Below are 12241 nucleotides of genomic sequence, written 5' to 3' on the forward strand. Positions count from 1 at the left end.
ATTGTCTACATTTGCAGTAGATAATGCTGCCGGTTTTTGATTTACAATGTCATTTGAAAGTGAGACAAGGTGGTTTTCATGTCACTTTTGTTGCTTGTGTTGCAAGGTACCCTGAATATTTGTATACCCCTTCATGCTTCAGCCACTATTTCAGATGACAAGCTTCCATGCTCAAGATGCTTCTTTAAAAACAAATGCTTAAATTAAATTTGTGGCTGAAAATGGGGAAAATAATAGGTCTTTTACCCTGTTTAACCCTCATTCTGCTATATATTTCATGTAATAGCAACCTTGGTTTACGACCGAGTGGGTACGTTGTTTGGTTTAAGAACACTTTTGCTGCAGATCTGGCAAAATGCATAGGTACCAGTGTGACATTTAAAAAAATAGCTACAACACTTGATCCAGATTTTCAGAATCTGAAGTGCCTTCCAACATCTGAGAGTGTGAGCAGTGGAGTTTGTTTTCAGAAGTCTCAGAAAAGTAACATTCCCATGTGGAAACTACAGAATCTGAAACACTGAGAGGAAAAATAGCTTTCTGCTGGTGGCATCTGATTCAGATGAAGAAAGTGAACATGCTCTGCTTTGGGTTGTTATCAGACATCACCTGTCCTTGGCAGGGATACATATTCTTTGGAATGGTGGTTAAGGCATGAAGGGACATATGAATTTCTAGCACGTATGGCGCTTCAATACCTTGCAGTGCTGGCTACAACTGTGTCATGCTAATGTCTGTTCTCATATTTAGGTGACGTAAACAGGGAGTGGGCAGCATTATCTCCTGCAAATGTAAACAAACTTGTTTGCAGAGTTACTGGGTGAACAAGACGTAGGGTGGGGTGGACTTGTAGACTGTAAAGTTTTACGTTTTATTTTTGAATGCAGTTATTTGTTCATAATTCTACATTCGTAAGTTCCACTTGTATAAAAAAAAAAGATTTCACTACAGTATTTGTATTAGGAAAAGTGAAAAAATACTACAGGTTGGACCTCCTTGGTCCAGCACCCTCAGCATCGCAGGTGGTGCCAGATCAGAGTGTCCTGGATTTCAGGACTTTGTTTTGTTTTGTTTTGTTTTTTTTTGTTTAATTTTTAAAGCACAAATACTTCTAATAAAAATAAATATGAAGTGATCATTATGTGCTTTATGTTCTGTGTTGTAATTGAAATCACTATTTTGAAAATGTAGAAAAACCTCCAAAATATTAAAATAAATTGTATTGTATTATTATTTAACAGTGCAATTAATAATGATTAATTTTTTTAATTGTGTGGTAAACTGCGATTAAATTTTTAAGTTGTTGACAGCCTTAATTTTTACTGTCATTGAGGCTCATAGTTGAACTGTAGTTGAGGCGATGGCATGTATGAAAATGTTGCTTCCAGGTAGTTAGCTCAAGTGATCCAGAAGTGTGTGTTTCTCTTTGGCTGTCTCTCTACACTCCAAAAATAACTTTGAAATTGCTTACTTCAAAGTATAACTTCGAAGTAAGCAACTTTTGAGGTTGAGCGTCTTTGAAGTAGGGCACTACCCCATTCCTGGGAATGGAATAAGGACTTTGAAGTTGGGCTTCCTACTTCGAAGTTAACTTCAGAGTAAGGGGAAATGTGTGTAGACTCTCTGGTGGCCACTTCGAAGTAGTGCCTAACTTTAAAGTTAACTTCCAAGTTAGTTCCTAGTGTAGATGCACCCCTTGTGTTTTGTAGTTTCTCTTTTTTTCTATGTATAAATCAGTTTCCAGGCAAAATTTGCATTATTGTCTGGATACCTGTAGAGAGCTCTTTTTCTAATTCTCAGGTATTTTTAGAAATCAAGGTAACTGATAATAGAATAAGAAACAAAGCCTCCAAATTAATTTTGCCATTCATTACAGATGCATAGTAAAAATGAGGGGAGAAGGACCTAATTACACTTCATTATTTGTGCCTCTTAGTAAATTGTCTGAGTATAACAAACACTCATGACTCAGGTATTCCATTTTAATCTACTGTATATTTGAAAAATTTGTCTATCTGTTCAGAGACTAACCCTAAATGGTAAGAGTTAGGACCACCAAATTCAGTGTACAGCTTCCTCTTATCATAACTTAAATCAATGGGAGGGTTTGCTTGTGCCAGAAAAGGGGAATGTTCCTAGTATGAGATTGTCTCTTTTATGTGTGCTTTTTTGAGAAGCGGCCTCCAGGCAGGTAAAAGACTGGCTGGTGGTGACCCCTCCCACACCCTGCCACCTAGGACTATCAGAGCCCCTAGCCTTCTACCCTCTTGGGCATGTGTGGGAGGATGGCTGAAGCTCCTCCCTCCACCCTCAATTCATATGGGAATATTGCTGTCAGTTCTACTTCTGCAGGGAGAAAGGGAAAAATGCAGTTTTCTGCATTCCACACTCTAGCTGAGGAGTTCAGGGGGCAGTTGAGCCTGCACCTGTCCACTTGGGACCCAAGCAACATTGGGTAAAACTTCTACTTTTCTGTAAAGTATGGGAAAGTTGAAATCTGTAATATAGTGTGTCTGAAAAATACATTGAAACAGGCAGACATTTTTAGTATCGCTTCTTTGGTGCACTTTATTCCTACTATGTAGTCAAAGGTTTGAGAAAATGTAAATTGTCATTATCTGAGCAGTTACTCTGTATGTTGCATTGACATACTGGATGTTGGAACCTTTAACAGTCAGATATAGTTTTAGATATGCACCTTTTGTTTATGTACCTCTCAGATGCTGTAAGGGTTTTAACCACATGAATAACTAGGTATATGGTTTAATTAACTGAAGAGGTGTTTGGCTAAAGTCTCTTTAAAAAAAAAAGGTGGGGGAGGCAAAACAAATGGTAAAATATTTGTATACTAAATATTTTACCAAAAATAAGACAGTTTTTAAATCTTTTTTTGTCTTTCCCTTTGTATAGATATTTTCAAATGGAGATGAACAGCTGGAGAAAGCCATGGAAGAGATACTGAGAGATTCTGAAAAAGGCCATTTAAGTTATACCACTGAAGGTAAAGATGCCCATGATCCTTACAGAAAGTCATCTGAAGATGTGTCAGACAGTCAGGCAGACCGTCCTTCTTTACATCTTATTCTGGACCCTTCCACTACAGGTACTGGTTAAGATACTTTTGAGTATGTAATTAAATTGTGGGCTGAAAGCAACCAAAGAAAAATTTAGATGATTATTTAGAGCTCTGTTATTCCCAAGAATCTCCAGACAGTTCTGGGAAAGAAGATCTGACCTTTCTGAGATTCTGGCTTTCTCTGCCGCCCACCCCTCCACCTCCGGCCTCCTTTTCTGCCTCCTTTCTTCCCTTTAACTGTCCTTGGTTGGTGAGCTGACCTATCTTAATTCCTCATCATGGCCCATATGGGGATGCCTGGAAAATGCTCGGTTTGGTGAGTTAACCTTAGGTTACTCATTCAGCAAGCTGTACTGGTAATCAGTAGGGAGAGATGGATGCTAAATATGGAGATATTCTTAAATTGTCTTCTTGCTTTTGGTCAACTGACCATCCCACACTCATTTATGATTGCAAAACCTGCACAAATGTGAAATGGCTGTGATTCAGGTCTTTGTGATTAATGTCCAGGGTAGTAGTAGTAGGCATCCTTCAGTCTGCATAGACTATGGATCGCGCCCTTTAAAGTTTCAATTGAGGACTTCATTTACAGCGTCTGTTGTGACTATGAAGACCCACACGAGAGTGACAGTCCTTGCTGCATCTCTTGCAGATGTAGTGGGTGTCTGGCAAGTCCTTATTGTGCTTTCTGTGCGCTTGCTTCTCCTCTGCTAGCTGTCTGATCTTCATCTCGCCCTTCTGAAGACCCTTGTGTAACCCCTGCCTCCGTCTGCTGCGGTCATCTGCTAGTTTTTCCCAGTTGTCCAGCTCGATGTCTACCTCTCTGAGGTCTCTCTTGCAGACATCTTTGTAGCGCAACTGGGGGCATCCAGGGTAACATATGAGGGGAGCCTGTTTAGATACTGTGATAGCTTTTTAGGTTTATAAATGTAGACTTGTAGCATGTAACTTTCACTAATTTAATGCAGAGGGTGAGAGTTTTATTGTTAAATTATACTTCCTCCATTTTCAGAAATCTCTGCACCTAGACCATGTTCTCCTAGTGAGCCACCAGAAGAAGACAGTGTATTATTTAACAAACTGACATACCTAGGGTCCATGAAGGTTTCTGCTCCTCGCAATGAATCAGAAGCTCTACAGGCTATGACAGCTTTGAAATCTTCATGCCAGTCCTCTTTTCCTGTGACTCTCTATGTTCCGAATATCCCAGAAGGCTCTGTAAGGTGAACTGCAATGGTACTTCATACTTATGTGGGCAAAAGGGTTATGATTTTAGGTTGCAAATACCAGGCTTCCATCAAGTCTGAATTGTCCAAAACCATAATTTCTTACAAATTCTGTTTGCTAAGGAATATGATAAAATGAATAAAAATCAAGGTTATTTAAACCAATAGGTAAAATATCCCAGTGGGAAAAATGTACAAGTTGAATTTATGTTCTTGAATGCTTTAATATTAAACTAGATTTATTGCATGAGGGTGGCAGTCACATAAACTCTGTTTCCCTGGTGAGGGAAAATGAGACAAAATCTGTAGCTTCCGTTAATTTGTACGCAAATTTTAAATACTCTAGATTAACAGATCACATTGTATAATGAAAAACAGTCAACCTGTCTGTACCTAAAGATGAAATTAGCAAACCTCACTCCTGAGAATTTCGTGAGCATGCTGTATTTCTGTAACTGGAAGCATGCTCAAATTATTAGCATTTTCCTGTATAAAATGATTGTAATTGCAGATTTTATAAAGGTCTGGCAATCAATGAGTCTGGCAATAATATTCCTGGAAAGTCACTAAATGCAGTATTTTTTAAGATTGCAAAAAGTAATATGTACTTGCAAAAGGAGAGTTGCAAAGATTATATTGCTGACCGTTGTGTAGGGCTATAACAGAAATTACAAACCAAAACAATGGCACTCATCTATGCCAATAATCTTTTAAAAGTTCAATCATACATTTTCAATGAGATTTTGGTATTGTGAACTAAATTCAGAACTGAAGTCAGTGGACATAGATCCAACTGATTTCAATAAAAAATGTGTCTGCTTTATACATACTGTGCTTGAATTTGATCCTGTAAATACATTAGGAGATATATGTACAGATATTGCATAAATTATTTCATTATGGGAAAATGTCAAGAATCTTTGTTTATGGGGGATACTTGCCTCCTTTAGAAAAGACCCACCTTTTTGGTAGCTTTTCCTTTCTGGCTCTGCTTTTCATTGTTACCTTAGTGAGTTTCCCTGGTACCCATTCTTTTAAGCAAAAACAAATAAAATTATCTTCATTACGTAGGTTCTGAGTAAGCAAAGTCTTCAAATTTTCTGGTTTTCCAGAAAATATTTGTTCCTGTTCTTGGTTGAAACCACAAGGTGGCGCTTGGAAATATTTTCAGGATAATGTATTACTGGAAATGATGTGTGACCTTGTTCAACAGTCAGACTCCAGGGCTGGGTCTATACAGTGACGTATTGCTGACAGCTTCCTGCTAATGAGCAGTCTCGCAATTGCAAATGGCCACTCATTAGCATAATCTCCTGGCTAATTGGCACAGCCGCGCAAGATCTTGCTGCTAACAGAAGACGCTGTTGGCAGTCAACGGGCCATGTAAACATTCCTCTGCTGACAAAAAACTCCCGTCGTCAGCCACTTTTACCTGCATTTTTTCTGGCAACAGAGGTGGTTTTTGTATACTGTCAGCAGCTGCTTCTGTCAGCAGCGAGATCTTGTGCGGCTATGCTAATTAGCCATGCGATTATGCTAATGACCATCCGCTTGCAATTGTGAGACTGCTCATTAGCATGAAGCTGCTGGCACTTCCACTCTGTGTAGACCCAGCCCAGGTGTCATGGAAGAGAGAAAACTGAAGCCAGAAAGTGTTCACTTCTTACAGGAAAAAATATGCTGCTCATTGCCACTTGTGTTCTTTTTTTCTGTTTAAATAAAAATATGTATTGAAGCAGTGCATATTGTAGCAGATTATACTGGAGGTGGCTTTTTTGATTTAGGGAATAAAGGATTAATTTAATTGTACTCTGAGACGGCAAATTATATTAGCCAAGTCTGAACATTTAAGGAGCCAGCATAGGTTCGTATTTGGCATAATCCCATTTATAAGATGTAAAGAAACCATTTGGAGTAATATACCTACAGTATGGGTGCCTTTTGCCAAATTCTGGAAAGGAAGCTTTTTACACATTCCAGGTGAAATTATCAAAAGAAAAGAAAAAAAAAGCAGTCAAGTAGCACTTTAAAGACTAGCAAAATGGTTTATTAGGTGAGCTTTCGTGGGACAGACCCACTTCTTCAGACCAGAGCCAGACCACGTCTGGCTATGGTCTGAAGAAGTGGGTCTGTCCCACGAAAGCTCACCTAATAAACCATTTTGCTAGTCTTTAAAGTGCTACTTGACTGCTTTTTTTTTTTGATAGTGTATAGACTAGCACGGCTTCCTCTCTGTTACAGGTGAAATTAGTTTCCAGTAATTTTTGACCACATACCTTTGAGTGTGGCATCTAGATTCACATTTTAAAAGGAGATGCCACTTCATCGTGATTTGACAGGGGATCTCCATTTGCTGGATTTCTGAGCCTGTAGGTATACAGACTGTATTCTCACAACTGTGGTTTCTAGTTAACCAAGCCATTCTATTCTAGTGAAGAACTGCAGAGCAATAATTTTTTGTGACAAATATTGGTTCTGTACAATTTGGGGTACTATATGCTTCCTATATTTTTGTATAAATTGTTTTTATTTTTTTTTACTCTTTCTAATTGTATTTTAATGTTGGGTGCTTGCATTGAATAGTAGTTATGATTATGATGATAGCTCCTTCAGTTACAGGAAGAACCTGGTGGACAACTTTATTAGGTTCCAGTTTATTTGATGAATTTCATGTTTGTCACTTCCTCTTACAGAATAATAAACCAAACCAGCAATATGGAGATAGCCTCTTTCCCAATCTATAAGGTATTGTTTTGTGCACGTGGACAAAACGGAACGGCAGAGAGTGACTGTTTTGCATTTACTGAAAGTTACTGTGGAACAGAGGAGTTTCAGATTCATGTTTTCTCCTGTGAGATTAAAGAGGCAGTAAGTATAACATACTACCACAGTTACTTGTTACTGACCATAATAAAGGCCCTTTCTGTGATTTTCTGTTCTTTAAATATATGCTGTCACATACTACAATGTAAAATCATTCTCAGTACTTAGACATGTATGCAGTAGATTTCACAAGAAGTGCTGATTAAGTGTTCGAGTATTAAAATAACACAGGAAGTTACTTTAATAACTTTTACCAAAATTTATACCTTTCAGTGTGTTCTGCCCAAATATAGTCCTATCTTAGAGTGAGTGTATTGTACTACAATGTAATGGGGAGATTTGGGAGGTAATCACACACTCCTCTTTGAGTTTGGGTTAAGATTGCCTAGGTCAGGAGATGGTGTGCATGGGCCCAGGAACTGTAAAGGAAAATCTTAAATCCCTGAGTAGTGATTCCTTTTGATGGTTAAAGAACATCTGGATATTTGAGAGAGAAGATTACTGCATTCCTTGAGTTAATGATGATCAGCACAGTATTAGGTCTGGAGGGTGCAGAAAGTAAAGAGGAAAAAAAGTAAAGACAGGTTTTGAATTAAGGCATAGAGCTGTTTGAAAATTCATCCTGTGGTCCACGGTTTTCTACTACAATAGTCTTAAACTAAACACAGACTGAACAGAATTCAACTGTGAATGTTTCACATACTCAGCGCAGCATTTGATGCATCATGAGAAAGGGGGCTAAACTGTTTTTTGTTTTTGTTTTTTGTGGTAACAGTAAAATTTTCAGGTTGTGACCTGTAGATGGGGGTATTCACATACTTTTGATTTTAAAAAAACGGAATTGCTTTCTTGAGATCTGAAACTTCATTTTCAGTCACCTTTCATGGACTTTTAAAACATACTCTGCATACCACAGGCTGGAAACCACTGGTATAGGAAAAAGTTGCTCACTTAATAATAATTTTGAGATATTGCATCAGACACAGAGATTTGTTACACTAAGATCATGCTATCTCAACACATACTTTTTATCAAGCATTTAAATTGAGCGAGGGAGGTGATGGGGCAAGGGAGAAGAAAGGTTCCTTCTCTCTTTTGATTTTGATTTTGTTCTTTATTGTATCCTTCAAAGAATTTCAAAAATATGATTGCTGAGCAAAGATCTCTTGTGAAATCATCACAACTATGCATGTTGTCTATAGGAGGATGAATGGATAGCTTCAGTGCTCTTATTCCTTTTTTGTCCTCCCTTTTTCAGGTCAGCAGAATTTTATATAGTTTCTCCACAGCATTCAGGCGGTCTTCCAAACAAGCTTCAGATCACGTAAAGGACTCTGTTCTGCCTACCCCAGATAGTGATGTATTCACTTTCAGTGTTTCCTTAGAGGTTAAAGAAGATGATGGTAAAGGAAATTTTAGGTAATTTAAAAGTGGAGAATAGCCATACTGGCTCAGACCAAAGGTCCATCTAGCTTAATATTCTGTCTTCTGACAGTGGCCAATGCTATGTGTCCCAGAGGGAGTGAACAGAACAGGTTATCAACAAGTGAACCCTCCCCTGTCACCCATTTCTAGCTTCTGACAAACAGAGCCTAGGGACATCATTTCTGCATGTCCAGGCTAATAGCCATTGATGGACGTATCATCTGTTAATTTACCCAGTTCATTTTTGAAGTCTGTTCAAGTCCTGGTTTTCACAACATCCTTTGGCAAGGAGTTCTACAAGTTAACTGTGTGTTGAGTGAAGAAATAGTTCCTTTTGTTTGTTTGAAACCTGCTACCTTTTAATTTCATTCTGTAACACCCCCCCATACCCCCTAGTTCTTGTGTTATGGGAACAAGTAAATAACTTTTCCCTATTCCCTTTCTTCACACGAGTCATGATTTTATAGACCTCCATCATATGCCCCCTGAGTCTCCTCTTTTCTAAGCTGAAAAGTCCCAGTCTTTTTAATTTCTCTTCATATCATACCCATTCCAAACCCCTTATCATTTTTGTTGCCGTTTTTGAAAACATGCACAGCTGTTTTGAGGTTGTGCCTAACCAGCATGTAGCAAAGAAACTAGTTTCAGTTAAGTTTTTGCTGTATGGTCATTTTTTTTCTTTATAGGGTTACTGCTTCATCTGTTTTATATACATTTTTATAGAAGCCCAACCTGATTCAAAAATAAAAGGTAGTGTAGAAAAATAATACCAGTGAAATTTTGGAGCTGTTTAAAATCCTAATACTTGTTAGACACCCTCAAATGTACAGCTGAAATTTGGAAAGGTAGTTGAGATCTAGCTTGCTGAAAATTTTTACTAGTTTTTTTGGTGGGGGTAGTATAGTTACTTACTCTTTTAATTGAGTTTTCATAAATCAGTAAATAATGAAGGTACAGAAGAAAATCTTGGAACAATGCCTTGAAGCATTGTTGAGGTGAGAAAGTAAGCAAATTTCACTAAGCACAGGCAAGCTTCTCTTACCACACAGGTCCTCTTTGCAAATAATTTAAGTCACATATGTGGAAATTTGGATGGTAAGGAACAGTAACTGGAATTAATTTTTGTTCTCTCTTACTTATTTTTGCTTTTACATTTTTCATGGTGTCCAGCTATGGGACATCTAATATTCTTATGGTATATCTTAAGATAACCATTGATTGAGAAGCAGTCTTAAACAGTAGTAAATAAATATGTTTGCAGATATTACTGTAGGCATGAAAATGAAACATACAGAAAATTAGGCCCCTGAGGGTGGGGCAACGATTGATACTGAACAAGAGAAATCTATTCATTAACTGGAAAGAGGGGATATCAAATGATTGCAGATATGGTTTGGTACTGGAGGAACTAGGTGGGGATTGTTATTAGTCGTGGTTTTTCACAAATAAGAAATAATACAATGGCGACATCTATGCTTGCATTCCTCTTTTGAAGGAGAAATGCAAATGAGGCACTAATTTACATACCTTGTTTCATTTACATAATTACAGAATATCTTCTGAAAAGAGGTTATGTAAATCAGTGCCTCATTTGCATTCCTCTTTCGAAATAGGAATGCAAGTGTAGATGTAGCCAATGCAAGATGAAATAAAACACCTGCCCCATGCTGGTAACTCTCGCAGCTTCTCTTCCATGGGTTAACCAGGCCAAGCCCCACAGCTCTGCAACCCTGTGCACCAGGTCACAACCCCTTGATTGCAGCACCATGCCCAGTTCTGTGGGGCTAATGAAGGGTGTCCTCACTTTGCAATATCCCCCTCAAGGCCTGCTGCTCTAAGGTGGGAGGAAGCTGAGACATACTTCCCCAGGCTTGCCACAATAAAATGAAATGCCCAAAATATAAAATGCAATATATATACAAAGAAATAATTCTGTGGGGCCCTAGCTATCACGACATTATATTTAACAATTATGCTTCCATATTATGCTAGATCTGTGCTAATGGAACTAATTCTTTCTTTTAGCCCTGTGCCAAAGGACAGAGAGAAATTTTATTTCAAACTCAAACAGGGAATTGAGAAGAAGGTTGTGATCACAGTCCAGCAACTCTCAAATAAAGAATTGGCCATTGAAAGGTAAGCATGATATAAAGTAAAACACACTAGGTGTAAGAGAATGGTCTTTAATGTGCTTGACATTACTCTCCCAAAGTACCTGTAATTCGTTGGAACTTAATATGTTATGTACTAATTTAATAATGCATTGGTACAAATTTAGATTTGGCACTCGAATGAGCTAACTTTTGTGTATGGTTGAGTGTTTCTTCTTAAATATCCAGAGGAATAGAAAAATGTAGGTGAAATAATTACTAGGGGTCAAACACCTTCTAGCTAATCTATCAGTTCTGGAATTATTTCAGTGTTATGACCAGTATTCTCTACTATGGGATGAATCCAGCAGGTGTTGGCTAAGCATAGGACCAAATACTTGGAGCGACAGTTGATTGAGGCCTATTTTATTTAAATCTATGTGCTGGGTTTTGATTTGGCCACTTACTTCGATACCTAAGGTGTGGCAGGTGTTGGGAGGAAAGGAGGGCAGATATTTTTGAAAACGTCATGGATTGTACTCAGGCTTCTCCTTCTGCTTTACTTCTTGATTGTATTTTTAAGTTTGCCTACAGTTTTTGTATTTTGTGCACTTAGATGGTTTTTGAAGTTTCTTACATGTCAAGTAAGTGGCACAAAATGTAGTACTGTATATCAGTCACAGCAGTTTTTGGCTAGTACCTATTGAAATTCTAGCAGTCGTATCTGCTAAACACATTTGCTATACTGCCATCTTAAAAATAGAAATGGTGTGGAGTTGGTGTCTCAATGGATTGACAGTGGACTATTAATTCTTCTGTGATACCTTCATTTGAGGTCCAGCAAATTGTGAGTTGGCATTAATGCCCTGTTGTCCGTTAATTGGAATTCTTTAATCCATAGGTTTCCCATGGACATTTCCTACTCTTCATATGTGAAATGAATAAAATTATTTATGAAATATTCATTGAATATGTTGAAATAATGCTATAATTAGTAAGATATAGAAATAAGTATAAGAATTGTTTAACTATATTTGACCATGCACGTAGGCACCAGGACTCTTTCTTGGAAACTGAAGGTTTTTGTGTGATTGGTTCACTGTTGGTGTGCTTTTGCCCTGTGTGCAAGAATGGATTCTTTTGGCCACCAGTGTCTAGTAGCTCTGTGCCTGCATGCTACATTTTCTTGCATTTTTCTTCTTTTGCTTCAAGGTGTAAAGAATGGAGTGGTCTGTTTGCTCCCCTATACACTAGTGTTAGTAAGTACCAGTATTGTTTATTAGCTACTAGTGTTAGTCTTTTTGTCAGGTGCCACAAGCTCCAACCTTTTAGTCAGAAATTCAGATTACAGTGAGGACCACCATATGCTGGGTCTCTGACAATATGATAGAAACAAAATCGCTGGACTTCAAACATGTCCCCTTTGTTCAAAGTATCAATAGGTGCCTGTATATTGCAAAAGACGTAACAGAACCCTCCCCTTCCCCACAGCAGCAAGTCTTACAGCCTCTGTTCACTGACTCTTTCTGGGAGGTTGTGCTCTAGGGCTAAAAGTAGCTGTGTAGATGTTTCCATGCAGGCTCTGAGACTCACCCTTGCTG

At 38.1% G+C, this 12241-nt stretch overlaps 1 protein-coding gene across 7 annotated transcripts in view; it reads left to right on the plus strand.

Annotated features, from left to right (window-relative positions):
* The window catches only part of RABGAP1L (RAB GTPase activating protein 1 like), a 368567-nt gene that overhangs the window by 32105 nt on the left and 324221 nt on the right, over window positions 1-12241 (plus strand). For all 7 annotated transcript variants that reach the window (XM_075003254.1, XM_075003257.1, XM_075003261.1 and 4 more), the window contains exons 3-7: window positions 2911-3103; window positions 4089-4299; window positions 6996-7170; window positions 8384-8544; window positions 10576-10686. In XM_075003254.1, the coding sequence (XP_074859355.1) occupies window positions 2911-3103; window positions 4089-4299; window positions 6996-7170; window positions 8384-8544; window positions 10576-10686 (851 nt within the window). The remainder of the gene's footprint in view (window positions 1-2910; window positions 3104-4088; window positions 4300-6995; window positions 7171-8383; window positions 8545-10575; window positions 10687-12241) is intronic.

The sequence above is a fragment of the Carettochelys insculpta genome, chromosome 9 (assembly GCF_033958435.1).
Source record: "Carettochelys insculpta isolate YL-2023 chromosome 9, ASM3395843v1, whole genome shotgun sequence".
Taxonomy (NCBI): domain Eukaryota; kingdom Metazoa; phylum Chordata; order Testudines; family Carettochelyidae; genus Carettochelys; species Carettochelys insculpta.